Below are 19,353 nucleotides of genomic sequence, written 5' to 3'. Positions count from 1 at the left end.
CATGCCTAATCAGAAGATGAGGTGCCGTTCCTCCAGTTTGCACTGAGCTTTACTGGAATGTTGCAACAGGCCAAGCACAGACATATGGGCATGAGATCAGGGTGGTGCATTGAAATGGCAAGTGACAGGAAGGTCTGGGTCATGCTTGCGGACAGACCAAAGGTGTTCCACAAAACGGTCACCCAGTCTGCGTTTGGTGTCTCCAATGTACAGGAGACCACATTGGGAGCAGTGAATGCCATAGACCAAATTGAGGGAAGTGCAAGTGAAATGCTGCTTCACCTTAAAGGAGCGTTTGGACCCTTGGACGGTGAGGAGGGGGAAGTAAAGGGGCAGATGTTGCACCCTCTGCGATTGCATGGGAAGGTACCGTGGGAAGGGAATAAGGTGTTGGGGGTGATGGAGTGGACCAGGAGGGAACAGTCCCTGCAGAATGCCAACGGGGGGTGAAGGGAAGATGTGTTCGGTGGTGGCATCATGCTGGAGTTGGCAGAAATGGTGGAGGATGATCTTTTGAATGCGGAAGCTGGTGGGGCGAAAAGTAAGGAAAAGGGGGACACTATCATGTTTCTGGGAGGGAGAGGAAGATGTGAGGGTGGACGCATGGAAGATGGGCTGGACATGGTTGAGGGCACTTCATTTTCCAATTAGGCACTCTACAGCCTTCTGGACTTAATATCAAGTTCAACAACTTCAAACCATGGGCACTCTCCTCCCCTTTTATCCATATTCATTTTAAAAAATTTTTCTTTCCCTCACTTATTTTCATTTTTATTATTTTTAAAATTTATTTCCATTTTCATTCATTGTTTTATCTCCAGCTTTTAGCCTATTTTCGATTTTTCTTCCCTCACCCCACCCCCACTCGGGCCATCTACCACTTTCCAGAGTGCTTACCCTGATCCAGCCATTATCACATTTTGCTTTCTTATGTCACCATTAACACCTCCTTTAGCCAGTACAATCACCATTAACAAACCCTTGATGTTTTGTTTATGACATCTTTTGCCATCTCTCTTTTGCCTCCACCTATTGCTGGCCTTCTATCCAGCTTCACCTGTTATACCCCCGTTAATCAGTATATATCTCACCACATCTCTACCTCCCTTCAGATCTGAAGAAATCACAAGGACTTGAAATGTTATCTCTGTCTCTCTCTCCACAGATGCTGTCAGACCTGCTGAGTTTTTCCAGCATTTTTTGTTACCATTTCCACATCCTCTTCCAGTTACACACCACTAGATCAACACCACCTTCTCACGGGTAATTACTGATATGCATCACTGGTAAGCCTAGCATATATTGTCTGTGAATTAATAAAAACATAATTTAGAAAGCATTTTGTGGCACTGGTCTAAATCAGTGTTAAAGCTTGTGTGCATTATGGGAAAATTATTCCAGGCCTGCAATAATAATCATCGGACTCTGGTTTAATAGTATTCAAAGAGCGTAATGTAGTAAGAATTTTTACAGAGGAATGGAATCAATCGGAATAATGTGCAGGAAGTTTGGAGCTTAAAAGCTACTATGTCATCAAAAATTTCTATAAATATTCAGATAATTCTGGCAATTTTGATCACCAGAGGTACTAGTGCGACTGAAACTCCTAGAATATGTTGGAATTCGTCCAATTAAAGAAATGTGTTTGAAGTCTTTGTATCATTTCTGTTGGCTTATGCAACTTTAAATTCCCAAGATTTAATGCACTTCCCTGTAACTCACGGGGGCATTAAAAAATCTTGCTATTTCTTTTGCAGACAATAAGAAATGGCTTAATCCTACTATGCTGCACTTTCTGTTGCCGCTTCTTTACTGCACTGTAGTAATAGATCAGAATCAGAATGGCTCATTGAAAAACACTTTCACGTTTAAAGCAATTCTCAGCCTATAATAGAAACTTCAAATGCAATTATACAAAACCTTCTGCTGTCTCTATTTACACTACAAACATCACAGAGAAGCTCTCCAGGTTGAGTCATTTATTTTAGTCAAACTAAACATCACTGCATTCTTTCCATTAATGTGTTCTCTGGAAGGTGTTGTGGCAAAGTGACTGGCATTGCCACAAACGTGCAGTTATGATATTATAGATTTTGAAGCACAACTGTTTGAAAAGCATATGTTTGCTAAACAAAAAGCTATTTAAAAGACTCTTAAAAAGTTCTGAAAAGTGATGTATGGTCAGACAATTTGGCAACTTTCTGTGTTGGTTTGAAACCTTATCAGGCTGCTTTTCTTAAGAAAGATCACAAAATACATTTTGAAATTCAACGAGGGTTCCACTAGTGTAAATGGGGTCCTTCCACTTGCTGGTCTGCTTTCAGAACAAAGACTGATAAGGACCTTAATGAAAAGCTAAAAAAGAACCCCGTGTGGGAGAAAGGTTGTTTGAATGGCCAATACCTAATAACATGATTCATCAGTTTGGAAGCAGCCATCTTTGGGTTTCATACTAAAAGAAAATACTGGAAGCTTCCTAAAGATCATCCTGAACATCATGAAAGAGACACCTTGAAACAGGAACTGCTTCTCAACAGGGAGAGATCAAGAAAGGTTTCCAGAAACAGTTATCGGACTGCTGTATGAAACCAAGCTACCAAGAGCCACCACCTGCAGTACCATTAAAGTGAAAACAAGAGCCTTCACTCACTCCCAGGATCTGTTCTGCTTGTTCAGTCTACCTACAAAGGCAAACTCCAAATCTTCGACTACAGAAACCCTTGCATTTGCTAAACTGAACCTTAAGTTTCAACCCCTTCACCTCAGAAAGAAGAAATTCAAGCAATGCTCCTGTGACAATAACTCACACAGACTGATTTGAAATCTCATGTTTAAGTATCTCTTTTTCATTTATCTGCATTTTAATCTATATATCCATATTATAGTTAATAACTATCATTTTTATCCAAGCAATTTTCAGCAGTAGTTTTTTGGAATGAACTAACCTTTTATCTTAGGACTAAAGCTTGTCCATTAATATATTTTTCAATGGACCACTCATAAGTTAAAATGAGGGCTACATGCATACACACAAATTCTTAGCTCACTGACCATTTTAAACCTTTACCAAGTGGAGTCTCATGTCTGAGATTGTATCCATTGCAAAACGAGCCTAATTTAATCCATTGCGAAAAGAGCCAAACTTTGAACTGCAAAGAAATTGGAAGTAGAAGGAAAGTAACAGTCCAAATTGTTTGAAACTAAACCAGAAGCAACAATAACAAGCTTTGTTTTATAAAAAGTATGAACAATAAATTAAGATGGCAACTTTTGATGCACAAGAGTTTGTTGATCAGTAGGGTTTGAATAGGCAGAAGTTAGCATCCTTAGACATGGAGCAACTGAAAACCATTGCTAGGCAGGTAGAACTTAAAATCCCCAGTAAAAAGGACACAGGAATTCCTGAAAATGCTGGCTGAACATTTTGAATTCAGTCCAGGATCAGAACAGGCAGCAGAAGCTGGTTCTGAACCAGACCGGGTTACTCTGGCCAAAATAGGATTGGAAAAGCTGAAATTGGAGCTAGAATTTCAGGAAACAGAGAATAACAAGGTCAGAAAGAAAAGGAACAGTTAGAAAGGCAAGCCCAGAAAGGAAAGGAGGAGATACTAGCCTGAGAAAAGGAGCTAGAGCTTCAAACTCAGAAATAAAGGGAACAGAGAGAGGAGATAGAGACAGGACTTTCCAGGTACAGAAGTTGGAATTGGAGCTACCAATACAAATAAATAAAGACCAAAGGTAGCTTGAAGCTGCTAGGGGAAATCTCTCTCTGCCTAATGACAGCCAAAATCCCCATAACCCTGGAACAGGCCTTGTAGCTCAAAGTCTCCAAATTTGATTCCAAATTCAAAGAGAGAGATGTAGAATACTTCTGTAGTGCTTTCAAAAAGTAGATCAGCTACATTTACCCCAGGAAGTGTGGACACTGATGATACAGGGTCAGGGAACAGGAAAAGCCCAAGAGATCTTCTCCACACTGGTCTCTGAAGTGACTGCTGGTTACAAACAGACTAAGAATGCAATCCTGAGTGCCTATGAACTCGTGCCAGAGGCATATCATCAGAAATTCTGAAATTCCCATAAAAGAGTCCACACGAACATATCTGGAATTTGAGAGAGTCAAACAGATTGCATTCGACTGATGGGTGCAAGCTTTAAGGATAGAGCGTACTCATGATGCAATAAGAGAATTGGTGTTATTAGAGGAGTTCAAAAAATGTCCCCCTTACAATACTAAAATTCACCTTGAGAAACAAAAGGTTACCTCAGCAGGAGCAGCTGCTGTGAAGGCTGAGGATAATGAATTGACTCTCAGACTTCTGAATCACAACAGGCATGGGTAAAATGGTTTGTTTCAGTAGGGAAAAAAGATAAGAGGGAGACAGAGGGAATGGAAATAGATCCTAAGGGAAAAGAGAATGGGGAAAAATGGGAAAACCCCTCCCCAACCTTGTAAAGAAATGTAGAAGGCAGAGGTACAGGACCACGCCCTATCTGTTTTAATTGTGAAAAAGTGGGCTATATAAAGGAACACTGCTTGCATGCGAAGAAAATTACAGGCAGTATTCCAACACAACCCCTATCTGTAATCACTAAAATCATAACCCTTTTGCATTTGCACAAAGAATACACAGAAACCTATCAGGATGTTGTGCGTAAAGAGAAAGTGGCCCCTTGTGGTTCCAAAGAACAAGAAAGGAGATAACGTTCCCTGGAATACAGGTGGGGTTTACAGACACTGCTAGCAGGGAGAATTGAGGTGTTCCCATGCAGAAGCAGGACAAATACCAAAGTGGTAGTCAAAGAACTAACTGGAGAAGGCGTCGAGGAATCATTGATGAAAATACACTTAAAGAATGAAATCGTGACTAGGCTGGTGACAGTGGGTGTAATCTCAAGCTTGCCTATGCAAGGGGTTAACCTTCTGCTAGGGAATGGCCTCACAGGCTGGAAAGTGTGACCCTGCAAGAACAGTGCAGTGGCGCAGAACAACCTGACAGTTTCAACAGGATTCAGAGAAGGTACAAAAAGCTGAAAAAGAAACAGGAGCTCTACAGGGGGCAACTCAGCCCAAGAAGGTTGAACTGGCTGGCCAAAAGCTCACAGAATAACACAGGGAGATTCCCACATAGGTAAAGAGACTGTGAGGGAGATGCCCCACTTAGTCAAAAAGGTTGAAGATAATCAGCCTTTTTAATTACCAAGTGAAGTCAAGCCCAGTAAGTGCAAAGGCATCTACAGAATCCCCAAATCAAAATGCACCAGAGAAGAGATTGGGATCTCACAGTGATCCTAAAAGGCTAATGGCAGCTAGCATTGAGCTGAATAGCTCTGCCTGTCCTGATGCAGCACAAAGAGCAGCCACAGCCATCAGGGTGAAATCAGAGTGAAGCTGAGAAGCAAAGTGACACTGAACTCAGTTCAAACTATGATTTTGATAAAATAATTTGTGAGCTGAGGGGTAGGCTGAAAGTATTGGAGAAAAAAGCCAAACCCAAAACAACCTAGCTCAAAAGTTATTAAATAAGATCCTAAGTGAGTGGAAAGAGGAAAAACTGAGGGATTTTAAGCTGTTCAAAACCAGACAAGAAAATCAAACATTCTTATTAAGATGCTTCTGATGTTCTAATGACATCCTTGTATCAGCAAAAAAAGACTTTGACCAAAGACAAGTTATTGGCACAGATAGTGGCCATTGCTAACTTGCTGACGCAAAGATAGAATTTAAAAGTTTTAAGTTTGGGAAGTGAACAGGAAAACACATCTAGGTGAAGCAGCAGCAATTACATATGAACATGTGGATTAGGAACAGGAGTAGGCCACTCGGTCCCTCAAACCCTCTCCTGCTAAATTGATTTAGCTTTAGATTTGCCTGACACATTCCTTGAAGGCATCAATAATGAAAATGCTAATGAAAGCTGGCCCAGGCAAGCTCCAGAATTAAAATCAGTGCAAACTCTTATAAAACCAGGGAAAAGAGAAGAAAACAGCCAGATAAAAAACCTAACTGGCAAATGTAAATAGTAGACCATATAGCATCAGCCATCTATCTGGGTGTAGAAAAATGATTGTATTTCTTTACCTGTTGTTTCCTCAATATGATTCTATAAAAAATGAAAAAACTTATATTCCATTTTATCCGGTAAGGCTGGAGATGTCACAAATGTATAGATGTGATATTATAGATTTTTAAGGACAACTGTTTGAAAAGCACATGTTTGCTAAACAAAAACTCTCAAAAAGCCTTTGTTCAGAAGAGGGATGTTTGGTCAGACAATTTGACACTTTTCTGTGTTGGTTTGAAACCTTAGGCTGCTTATCTCAAGAAGGATCACAAAAGACATTTTGTGTTCCACAAGTGTAAATGAGGTCCTTCCACTTGCTGGTCTGCTTTCAGAACAAAGACAATGAGCTGATAAGGACCTTAATGAAAAGCTAAAAAAGAACTTCATGTGGGAGAAAGGTTATTTGAATGGCCAATACCTAAAATGGAAGACACAAACAGAATTACCCGGAAAAACTCAGCAGGTCTGGCAGCATCGGCGGAGAAGAAAAGAGTTGACGTTTCGAGTCTTCATGACCCTTCAACAGAACTGAAGGGTCAGTTCTGTTGAAGGGTCATGAAGACTCGAAACGTCAACTCTTTTCTTCTCCGCCGATGCTGCCAAACCTGCTGAGTTTTTCCAGGTAATTCTGTTTTTGCTTTGGATTTCCAGCATCCGCAGTTTTTTGCTTTTATCTAAAATGGAAGCATGATTCATCAGCTTGGGAGCAGCCACCTTTGGGTTTCATACTATAAGAAAAGGTTAGAAGTTGCCAAAAGTGAAAACCATCATGAACTTCATGAGAGACACCTTGAAACAGAAACTGTTTCTCAACAGGGAGAGATTGAGGAAGGTTTCCAGAAACAGCTATCGGACTGCTGTGCTAATCAGGGTACCAAGAGCCACCAACTGCAGTACTGTAAAAGTGAAAACAGGAGCCTTCACTTGCTCCCAGGACCTGTTCTGCTTGTTGAGTCCATCTACAAAGGCAAACTCCAACTCTTCGACTACAGAAGCCCTTGTAGTTGCAAAAGTGAACTTCAAGTTTCAACCTCTTCAATTCAGAAAGAAGAAATTCAAGCAACAGGCCCACAACAATATCTTTAAGATTGATTTGAAAACTCATCTTTTAGTATATTTTTCCTTTATCTGCTTTTAATCTTTATATCTGTATCTTACTTAATAGCTATCATTTTTATCCAAGCAACTTTCAGCAGTAGTTTTTGTAATGAACTAACCTTTTATCTTGTTTAAACTAAAGCTTATCCGCTGATATATTTTAATGGAACCACTCATAAGTTAAAATGGGGGCTACATGCACACAAATTCTTAGCCCACGGACCACTTTAAGCAAAAGCTTTTCACATGGTCATAACAGGCATCCAATCACAATACATCCTAAAGCCTGAAAACATTGTGATTGATATTGTGTTTGCATGTTAGTCACATTAGGACGAGTATTTGGGGACTAGATCATAAATTTAAATATGAGCATTAGAATTTTAAATTTGCAGCGTTGGATTCACAGGAGCCAATACAGATCAGCAAGGACAGGATTAATGAGAAAGCAGGACTTGTTGAGGAATAGGATAAGGAAGGCGGAGTTTTACAAACATTAAAGTACTATGAGTATGGTAGGGTCATGGCTACTGGACCTGCAATCTAGTGGCCTGCACTATAATCATGAGTTCAAATTCCACCATGACAGTTTGATTAGTTTATTTCAGTTTTTTTTTTAAAGAACTCAAAATATAAACAAAACTGGTATTAGTAAAAAAAAGAAGCATGAAGATGGTGGTAAAACCACAATTCATCACAAATGTCCTTTAGGGAATAAAATCTGCTACCCTGTTTCCAGACTGCTCCAGTCCCACAACAACATGGGACTCTCAGCTGCTGTCTGAAGTGGTCTAGCAAACCATTCAGCATTATCAAACTTGTTCAAAGAGGCACCCCAACACATCTCCAAAATGAAAAATGTGGGCACAACAACATTTGAATAGTTGCATGATAACAAAAGCACAGATGAGTGTTTCAGCGACAGGTGGGCTCAGGCAATAGTAGAACAGGGTGACATTGAAGAGTTGTGAATATGGCACAAGGTCAGAAGCTCAGCTCAGAATCAAGTAGAATTCAAGGTTGTGGACAACCAGATTGTGGGTCTTCTGGAAGTTGGCTTTAAGACACATTTTTGAATCATTTTGATGAACACCAAAACACAAATGGGCAGACACACGCACATACCTTTAAAAAATGTTAACCAGACTTTTGTTCTCATCGACTTTTCATAAGCAGCTGTGAGGGTGTAACATTGCCAGAAGCTGTATTTTTTCACATAGATCAGGAAAGGCAGCCAAACAGGGAACACACATTAACCAATCACAATAAAGACCGCAGTTGGTTGTCCACTTACCTGTCTGAGCCAGCACCACGATTCTTTTCCTTTTGAAGTGCAGGATCGACCCATATAACAAGCACAGACTGTGGACTCACAACTCGCACTGTGATGTCTCTGGGTTCATACAATTCATTATTCTCTAAATCAATAACAGAGGTAATGATCCAAAATTAATTACTGTTATATTAAAGCAATTGTAAGGATGAAGTCAGAAATGCAAAATTAAAATTATGCAAATAGTAGGACAGGTATTAAAGTCCTGAGAAAGTGCTATTTACACAAATATATAGGGAATATATCTGAAGGATCCTGGCACCAAGTCTCAATCAATGAGAATATGGATTCGAGAAGCAGGCATGGATGGCAAAGCACCCGAGAGACAACACTTTGGATTTTCCACTTAAAGGTGGAAAATTGGCTGCAGTGCGTATGTTCAATTAAGGTCAACGCAAGCTCAAGGAACAACACCTCGTCTTTTGATTAGGTACTTTACAACCTGTCATCTTTAGCCTGGAGTTCAACAACTTCAGATCATAACAACTCCTCCCACTTCTTCCAGACAGCAAATGCCAATAATGATTCTACTGTTGCCACTTAAACCTCCTTTGGACTCATCTCTTTATCATCCTATTTTGCCTTGCACTATCAACCATCTGTAATCGCAGACCTTCTCTCCTGTTCTTTCCTACCTAGCCAACCTGCCACCACACCCCAAACCCTTTATTTTGGCTCTGATTTGTTTATAAACTGTAAAATTGCAGCTGCTTCCAGTTCTGGTCGTAGATCATCAACCTAAATGTTACCCCTGTTTCTCTTTGAAAATCTATTGCCCTGCCTCAGTTAACCTATCCTGTCCAGTGGATGGTTAACCAGCATCACCACTATGCATAGGAGTTTGCTATAAATTCAAGTGGTAACAATTTCACTAACAAGAAATTTCGAGGCTCATCCAGGCATCATCAATTTGAAATCCAACTCTACATGAAAGCCTCAACAGATGTAAGAAATGGCATGTTATTTACTTGCTGGCAATGAATATATGAACACTTTGTGAATAAGAATATCACAATTACAGTTATGTATTTGCACCTAATAGGCAACCTGTGTGGAGAAACCTAAAGCTTCGGCTACTATTTCATGCCAATAAGTTTTCCAGCCAAACCCACCTGGAACTTTGTGTTTTGTTGGGATTGCTCTGTAAACAGATTCTCTCTGCCCTAGGGCATTCCTTGCCCGAGCAGACATCCCATACAATGATTCAGGAACTGTGGAAAGATGAGACAAATGTATAGGAAAAAAATTCCACAGCAATCATTTCACTTTTCAATGTCTTATGTGTGACAGGTTCCATTGCAGTACTGAGAAACTATTTTCAAAATGATTTATCACTGCATGCATTTTACCAATTTTACAACCTTACAGTTGAATATCTGCCCCAAAATATAAAATTAAATTGCCCCAGTAATTAAAAGATTTCTGTAAAATTATCAAAGTTGTTTCAATGTTGCATGTGCTGGGACACACCAAGTTTCTGTACTTCATGTCTCCTTTGTTCTTTTGGATGTGGTGCATACTTCATTCTCCTGCCAAGCAGATAGCTTCTAGCTTGAGAGGTACGAGGTGATCTCAATCGAGGTGAAGCCTTATTGTCAGAAGATCTGACTCGCAAATGATGAGGTCCTTTTGATACGCTGCTCACTAAAGCAAAAGACATTCATGAAGTTAATTGCCTCTAGTGAGTACTAGTTGTTGCTAATTAACAACCTATATAGTTATAGCCCTTGGGGAGAAAAGGGATCAAAGGGTATGAGGAGAAAGCGGGAGCAGGCTATTGAGTTGGATGATCAGCCATGATCATAATGAATGGCGGAGCAGGCTCAAAGGGCTGAATGGTCTATTCCTGCTCCTAGTTTCTATGTTGCTAACATAGAATTATATAGGACTTACAAAAAAAGTCCTGTGGTGCTTCACAATGTCAAAAAGGAAAGAAAAAGGATGCTGAGCTAAAGCAGGATGTACTAACAAGGGTGATAGAGATAGGTTTTAAGGAAACTTTCTAAAGGAGGAGAAAAAGATTAAGAGTCACTCAGGGATGAAATTCCAGAGAGGAAGGGTCAAAATGGCTGATGGGTGAAGGGGATGGGGATGATGCACAAAAGGTTAGGGTAAGGAAAATAGTCATCTTGGAAGGTTGTGGGGCTTGAGGAAATCCCAGAGAAATGTAGAGGTCAGGTTATGAAGGGATTTCAACACAACATAAGATTTTAAATTGGTGCTCTTGGGGGCCCACAGATCAAAGTAGGGATTGTGAGTGTGCAGGACTCAGTGAAGGATAGAATACAGGCAGCAGAGTTTTGGATCACCTGAATTTCACAAAGGGTGGGAGGCCAGCCAGAAGAGCACAGAATTGTTGAGCCTGGAGGTGACAAAGACATGGCTGAAGGTTTCAACAACACTGAGCTGAGGGAGGGTAAGAGGGAGGTAAGAGGCTGTAATGCTATGAGGATGGAAATAGGTGGCCTTTTTGATTAAGAGGATTATAGGATTGAAAACTCAGCTCAGGATTCTATACTTGGGTTTAATCTGACATTGTAGCAAACAGAGAGATGAAATCTATGTCAAGTGTTTATGGCAGAGGTCAAAAACAATGGGCAAGATTTTTCAGTCAGCAAGCGGGGGTGGGCCCGACACGCTGACGTGTAAAATGACGCGTGATGACGTTAGGCGTGTGTCCCGATGTCATCCCACTGTCTCGTGATGTTTCGTTCAGCAGGCATGCGCTGGAGTTGGCTGCGCACCCATTGATACGTAACCGTCCTATTAAAGCCATTAACGAAATGATTAAGGTAATTGTTAATGCTACCTATCCAACCTTAAGGTTGGCAGGCAGGTGAAAAGGCTAAGCGGCCTTCACATTTTTTAGGAAGCCTCATCCACAAACGGGATGAGGTTTCCTAAAGCTTTTACTTATTAAGTAAAAAATCTTTCCTAAATATAAAAACATGTCCCATCTCATGTGACACAGTCACATGAGGGGACATGTTTAAATTCATTCTTAATCAATTTACTTATTAATTACAACAGCGATTCAATCTCCCTGAAGCAGCTCCATGCCTCAGAGATTGAAGTGCTCTTTCGTGCGCATGCCTGATTCTCTCTTCTCCCTACGCCCGCACAGGGAGCACTGAGCACTACGGTTCATGTCTTACACTGGGTGAGCCTTAATTGGCCGGTCCGTGTAAAATGGCAGCATGAAGCCGATCGTGACCGCCCCCGCCCGCTGCCTGAAAAATTCAGACCAATGGTTTTATCTTACCAAAGTTTAGTTGAAAGGAACTGCAGCCTATCCAAGACTGAATATCAGATAAACAACCCCACAAGACTGAGATAGTGGAAAGGTCAAAACAGGTCATGGAGAAGCAAAGCTGGGTAACAAAGTATATATGTAAGTTGACTTCATGTTTTCACCAAGCAGCAGCATGTTAATAAGGAAGGAACCAAACACAGATCCCTGGTGGATTTGAGATAATACTGAGGAAGGTAAGATTGTAGAAATGCTCTTGTTATGATTGGTTAAGCAAGTGTGGAACTAAGTGAGGGCAATTTCACTGAGCTGGACAATGAAGGACAATGGTGACGTTGACTGTACCAAAGGCTGTACAGATAATGAGTAAAGAACACATCTGGTCACATTCGTAATGAATATAATTTGTAACTGTCATAACTGTTCCAGTGCTGCAACTGGGACTGAAACTTGCTCAGTGAGATTTGAACAGGGAGCTGCAGGAAAGATGGGCATGGTTTAAGACCCAACAACACATTCAAGGACTTTGAAAAGAAAAGGGAGTTGGAGATATGATGGCAGTTTGCAATGACAGAATGATCGAAGATAGGATTTTAAAGTGGGGTGGAATGATTTCTTTTTAAAAGGGAGAGGAGCAGTACACAAGGAGAGGGAACAATTTATTACGTCAACTACATGGGGACCAGGAAGAGAAGTTTGTGGTCAGTAATTTTGCATGAATAGGTAAAGAGAGCAGGAAGTGGGTCTGACAGATAAGATGGACTCAGAGAGGCCTGAAAGGGGATTGGAATGATGCAGGTTCAGCTCAAGGCCAAGAGGTAATGGCAGAACTTAACTGATACACATCATAAGGCTGAACTGAACTGATGGACTTCTTTCTCACTAAGCCCGTGAACTCATCGCACTTGTTGTTGGAGGAATGTTCGGAGACAGTTGGTAGTGAGAAAAAAACAAGGGATAATGTTTATTCTCCGGCATGAATCTGTATAAGCAGGTGCTCTTAACAGAAGAAAAGGAAGCCTAATAGTGCTTGATATGGTCCTGTCACATTTGGTGATGTATGCCAAATACACACAAGTCTGCAAACATTAGATTTGAGGAAGAAGCAATGGAACGGAACTGTGGGAAACATCAGGATAGGAGAAAATAATGGCTTTCCTATGGGAAAGAGCATAAAATCATAAAATATATTGACAAACAAATCAATAGCTGCAGAAATATTGTGTTAAACAAAAATGTACTTACATATAGATCCATGTTGGGCCACAACTTAATTTATAGGTATATTGGTTTGATTGTAATGCTACTGCCTGAATAGAATGGAAGTCATTTGTGTGATAGTAATGCAATAATCAAAATGTGTTAAAATGATATTTTAATGGAGGCATTAATTCTGATTTTATATACATTTAATGCCAAATTAAAAGTGGAAAAAAGAACTTGACAAAAGCATTCATATTGTAACATCCTAGCATGGCTTCCAGACTTATTGGCCTCATCCTCTGCGACTAATGATAGTCAATTACCATTGACAAAGCTGCTATATGTTTTTCACGGCAAATGTGTATAAGTGTGCATGTGTGTATATATTTTGCATATTATCTATATATTATACTAATAAAAGAGGAAGTAGGAAAAAAATGTCAAACGCACTTTTACATGAATCTAGTTTAGGTAAACTGCTGGCAGCGGATGAATATATCCTACAGATATAAACAGTTATTTTGATAAAGCTATTTCTGTTGTATACAAATCTGGATATAATTGTTTTTATTTTGCCTATTACAAGACCCCAATGAACTTTTGGCATTTGTATTTTGACAATCAAAGAATCCATCAAATTCAAAGTTCAAAATTTATATTTTCTGAATGTTTATTTAGTGATAGACCAATGTTTGTAATTATTTGTTTATCTGTGTCTATCAGATCATATGTCCATCTATCTGATTGGTTAAGGCATTGCCATGGGGAATGAACCAGGTAATGGCTGTCCACCAAGCTTTTGTTTAGTTGAAAAAGGCGTAACGCATTGGCATTGCTCTTCCTGTTCACAAAAGACACGGATATGTGTGTGAATATATGTATCTTTCTAGCATGTGTAAGTGTGCCACACTGCGAGCTTGACTGCTAATCTTAAATTGGTTGTTGGTGTAATTCTTAGCACATTCAGGATTGTTTTGTAAGTGCTGTCCAATCATGGAATCACATCTAATGTTAGACACTACGTTCTGAGTTTTGCAAGAATGGGCTGGTTGAGTATGGTCAGAACTTCACTTGTTGCGAACAACCGAAGGGACGTGATATTTGATATCATCCACCAGTCGTTGGGACATTCAGCCTACATACCTGGCATCAAACTGGCACTGAAATTCATATACAACATAAACATTGGTGTGGTAGGCAGAATGTCTTTTTGGCTTAAAGGTATTATCCTATTAGTGGAGAATACCACTCATGTTGCTACAGCAATATAGCAGCATGAAATAGTTAGCTTCACCTGTTACTCAAAGTTTTGAGATACCTTCCCCTTCCAGGGTAATCTGAGGTGGACTGGACACTTTTCAGGACCAATTTCAGATCAGTTAGAGACACAGTGTGGCTCGCTTACACTACATATATTCACACACAGGGCCATGTCCTTTGCGAACAGAAAGAACAAGTCCACGCATTGCACCTTCTTCAACTAAATAAAAGCTTTGCGGACAGCCATTCCCTGGTTTATTCCCATGGCAATGCCTTGATTAGAGCCAACTCGCCTGGTTTGAATTTAAACAAAAGCTTGGCAATGAATGATTCCCTGGTGCATTCTCCATGGCAACTAATCAGCACTCTCTTTTCATGCAATATAAATTGTTCTTCCCTTTGAGATTTGGTATTCTTGCATTCATCAGGACAGATTCATAAGACAAAGAGCATTGACAGCATGTTTCTTTTCTTCAGCAATATTGAATTACCCTCGTTATGTACACATCTAATTCCCTAATTTCCTAAAACAGCACGTAACATCATTACCCATCAAAAAAGTTGATCATTTGTCGTTTTAACCTTCCCTTCCCTCACCAAGTGGCTGTTCATCCATAGTTCTGCTTTATAACTTTTTAACAAATTTGCAATTTAATTAAGATCATTTTAAATAAATAAACATGAAAGCAGAACATTTTTAGTGCAATCAATTAAAAAGAATCCCAATGGATTTATTAAAAGAGAGTCAGCTTTCAAAATTTAAATATTTTGGTTGAAGGTCCACTTTCAATACATGATAATGTCAAGGAGGGGGAAGGGGAGATTTGTACTATGTTATGTGCAGGAAAATCATTAACACATTTTTCAAGAATGTGTTTATGATTAAACTACGCAGTGCAGAGGAAATCTTATGTCTTATACTACAAAGATTCAAAACAGATGAACAGCTTTTGATCTGATGTTTTCTCTAACCTAAAATGCATAAGATATTGAGTTTGTTTACGCTGTGTATAGCAGTGAAATAGCAATGTGCACTACTTAAAAGTCATCCCAAAGAATGAACACATCCTTTTGTGTATCAAACCCGTATTTTCCATATTATATGCAATTTACTTTTAACGTGTAACTTTAACAGTTATTTACCATACAAGTTTAGTGAAAAGCAGTTCACATATTAAAAAAAAAATTCACCCGAGCACTCCACAACTTCTGAATTTGAGGAAAATCATCAACCCCAATTCTCCCAAATCAGCTGGCATTTACAAATACATTTTCTCAAATGCTTTTGATTTTAAATTTTCTTTCCCTGTATCCTTCCTACTGAGCAATCCACAATTTTAAAGCAGCAGAAGGAGCTCAGACTGAAGCTGGGAGTCAAGGGGAAAAGTTATCATTCAAGCATGATAATTCCTGAGTAATGGAACAGAATATCTGATAGAAGTATATTGACATGATTCCGCTATCCACTGGATGGGAAATCAACCTGGAGGGTAAGTAGAGGCTGCATCAGGACTTAATGCAAATAGAAGGTACTGATTCAATAAATAGGTTTAAATACAGGGCAGTTATTCAGGACTGTAACAAACCAAGCAGCAGCTGGATATATTTGCCAAGGTTTTCCAGGGGTACGACTGCACAGTCCTCCCTGCCTTTCAAGGAATATTGGTAGGGACACGTGAGCATTGTTGCAAATTTCTAGTGCATAATTCATATGTTTTAGGATATAACTTTTAGTTTTAGGAATTAAAGTTGTAGCTGTAGATAAATGGGAACATTTGATTGAGAAACTTATAAGCAAGCCCCAAGTAAATACAATTCAAACAAGCTTGGAGTTAATTACAGTTAAAAAGTAAAACCTATGTTTATCTTACAAAGTCATGTGTAGAGTTGTGAAATAAATAAATAATAGGGTGCCTTCTATCTTAGCATAATAGAGCCATTAGATCTGCCCTTCATTCAATAAAAGATTTTTATTATGTATGTTGTTCCCAGGTCAAAATAAGGTAAAAGCAGGTTGTAAACAAGAGAGTTCCTCAATAGGGTCTGAAATTCTGGGAGACAGAGTAATAAAAATGCATTAGAAATATATATTATTAATATGGGTTACAGAATCAAAAGGTAGCATGGAATGTTGTTGTGAGAGGTGGCCGAGTTGGTACTATTGATAGAGTTGATCAGCAAATGCTTCTTAGGTGGAAACTTTAGGTGGTGGAAACTTTAAAGGCAGGATATTGAGGTCGGCAAGTGGGGGGGCCAAGCTCGCTCACTGACGTGTAAAATGGCACGGGATGATGTCGGGCGGAAATCCCGATGTTGCCCCATGTCATTTCAATTTTTAGATCGGCGGTGGCTCAGTCGAAGCAGCTGTGCCAACTGGTCAACGGCCAACTGAGGCCATTTAAAAAGTAATTAGACTAGTTAATAGACCTGCCCGTCCAACATTAAGGTTGGCAGGCAGGCCAGGAGCCTTGGTGGGCTTCAGAAAAAGCATGAAACCCCATCCACTGGAAGGATGAGGTTTCATGTAGGTTTTTAAAAATTTAATAAAAGCTTACTTAAAAGTGATGGACATGTCCCAACTCATGTGACAGTGTCACATGACGGGGCATGTCAGGGAAATTTCATTTCTTTACATGTACCATTTTAAAATTTTAAACTTAGCCTCAGGGAGATGAGTGCGCTATTTCGCCTGCATGCGCGAAAGAGCGCACTCATGGCTTAGGGAATCTGGCCCCCCCCCCACCCCCACCCACACAGGGAACGCAAAGCACTTCCTGATGGATGTCACGCTGGGCAGGCCTTAATCGGCCTGCCCACGTAAAATGGCGGCGCGCCCCCGGTCAGGGGTGCCAATCGCACCTACTCCTGAACTTAACCCCCAACAGAAGGAAGATTCTTCCCTAAGTTTATTTACAAAGGTACTCAGCAGCAATTACAAGTGTGCTTTCACTTCAAACTACTCTACACTACTATCTCTACATTACTGCTGAGGAAGCCCACGTTACTCTCCCATTGGTTACTACAGATCATGTGATCTTCCTTAACAAATATTATTCTTAAAGGTACATTGCACACTAAATAAAACCATAATTACTAGAAAAGTAAAATTATTTGTTTACTTTTCTGTTTGCCACATCACTGTGGAGACAGGATGCGGAAGTGGAAGGTTCTTTGGTTTATGTTTGCTGACAGAAGCAGGCTGTTCAGTTCAGATTTTGTTTTCTCAGGAAAAGCAACTGGAAGATTTGCTCTAGCTTGCAGCTGATGGAAGAAATTGACAGTGGTCCTCATAAGAGCCTTGTGGCAGAGTGCAGTCAGCTTGAATAGTTAGCATTGAAAGAACTATACAGAAGCTGTGGGAACAGACTGGGGGAAAAAACATACATAGACGGTCCAATGCCAGAACACCAAGCTGAAGAGTGCACAATCATGAGATCTTCAAAGAAAATTGGAGGACCATTTAGCCAAAACCTAATGGAAGGATTCCCATGTAATTGGTGCCTTAAGGAATAGCTAGAATACTAAGGAGAATTAAAGAAATTTCAAGAGGGCTGTGGCACACCTTTTGGCTTGGTCCCAGGAAAAATAAATGAACTTTCAAGATTTTGCAAGATAAGGGAATTCTTCCTGGGGGTGATGGGGTCAGCAGTGGTGGGAGTAAAACATACAACTGAATTTATAGCACAAGTCCTTATAAGCTATCGTGTTAAGTTAGTGGTGTTTGCTTTGTTTAATTTCTCTCTGCATGTATGTATATATAAATATATATAAAACAAAATTTGCTTTTGTTAAAAAAACATGAAATCTTGTGGTGTAGTTCCGCTGGCTAATTGCAGGTTGTTTAGATTTCTTCTTTAAACATTAGCGGCTCTTAACAGGGTCATAACAGTGTTCAAAGAGTTAGGAAATGGTGTGCCAAGGGCAAACTAAAAGATTGAGAGTAAAAGTGGAAGTTTTACAACCATGATCACAAAATTACAATTTCTGTTACAGCTGCAAGCGAGAGCAAACCTTCCAGAATTGTTGTCTATTAATAATAAGATAAGATAATTTCCAGGTTGCCTCTCAGATGTCAATTAAATGAAATCAAATCGGAAAATGCTCAAGCAACTACGCTATGTAATACTAAAACTGATCCATTATATATTCAAAATAATCCCTCTCACAAGCAACTTCTGTTTTTAATCCCAGCCTGGGGTAAAATTACTTGTGAACGCACCTGTGATAGTTCCATTGAGAATTTGTGGACTCATATCAGAAATCCCGTCTAATTTGATCCATTCTCTCCCTGTAAACAAAAGAAAATAATGCAGCCTTTTGTTACAAAAAGGGACTCTATATTCTGTGAGAGTTTTATAATATGAATTTCTAACAGTCCATAACTTCATCATTCACTTTGCACCCATTGTAACATAGCAACTTGAATGTTACTGCTTCTTTGAGGTATTACTACTTGGCTCCCAATGATTAAATATACCATTTAGGGCTTTTTACAATGGCCTATGGAATAAAAACATTAATTGGTTTGATAGGGGAAACCCCAGATTCAAGGTTGTATTCACTACTTTGCATTGTTAGCTGATGACAACCAGAGCAACATTTGAGGTGCCCTTAGTACCCCTGGGCTAGGAGGGAAGGTGGGTAAAATTGACCAGTCGACCCCATCCATTACCTTACAGTGACCTTGCTGAAAAGTGTGCAAACATGTACATGGACATTAGATGAAAACAAGTTTTGTCTTGGCAATATTGCTCCTAACAGTTAAATAACCTGAAGACATGAACCAGCAGGAGTCGGTGTCTTCAGAAAACTGGAGTGACAATTGGGGGGGAAAAAATCCATAATTGTTTGGGTAGAGCGAAAAAAAATCACATGGGATAAATTGTGATTAATCCCACCACATTCTCATCAGAGTTGACAAATGTATTTTATACATAGCACTCATATAATAATGTATTTTACCAATATAAGTCGTGGCAAAACAGTAAATCTTGCTTATATTAGACTGTCAAAATTTTACAATACATCTCACTACATCACTGAGCAATATGAAAGCAGTATCTTAACATCTCCTTATGTAAATTTGTGGTTATGAAAGTAATATTTATTTACAAAATGTTGCAATTCAAAGTTATACATAGAAC

The 19,353-nt window shown here is 39.6% G+C and overlaps 1 protein-coding gene across 2 annotated transcripts in view; it reads right to left on the bottom strand.

Moving 5' to 3' along the window:
* Nucleotides 1-19,353, bottom strand: part of fndc1 (fibronectin type III domain containing 1) — a 286,089-nt gene that overhangs the window by 160,888 nt on the left and 105,848 nt on the right. For both annotated transcript variants that reach the window (XM_041182867.1, XM_041182868.1), the window contains 4 exons: nucleotides 18,429-18,497; nucleotides 9,967-10,140; nucleotides 9,609-9,707; nucleotides 8,458-8,581 (listed from right to left, as the gene is read on the bottom strand). In XM_041182867.1, the coding sequence (XP_041038801.1) occupies nucleotides 8,458-8,581; nucleotides 9,609-9,707; nucleotides 9,967-10,140; nucleotides 18,429-18,497 (466 nt within the window). The remainder of the gene's footprint in view (nucleotides 1-8,457; nucleotides 8,582-9,608; nucleotides 9,708-9,966; nucleotides 10,141-18,428; nucleotides 18,498-19,353) is intronic.

The sequence above is a fragment of the Carcharodon carcharias genome, chromosome 2, assembly GCF_017639515.1.
Source record: "Carcharodon carcharias isolate sCarCar2 chromosome 2, sCarCar2.pri, whole genome shotgun sequence".
In the NCBI taxonomy this organism is placed as follows: domain Eukaryota; kingdom Metazoa; phylum Chordata; class Chondrichthyes; order Lamniformes; family Lamnidae; genus Carcharodon; species Carcharodon carcharias.
This window is presented reverse-complemented; position numbering and strand designations above follow the sequence as displayed.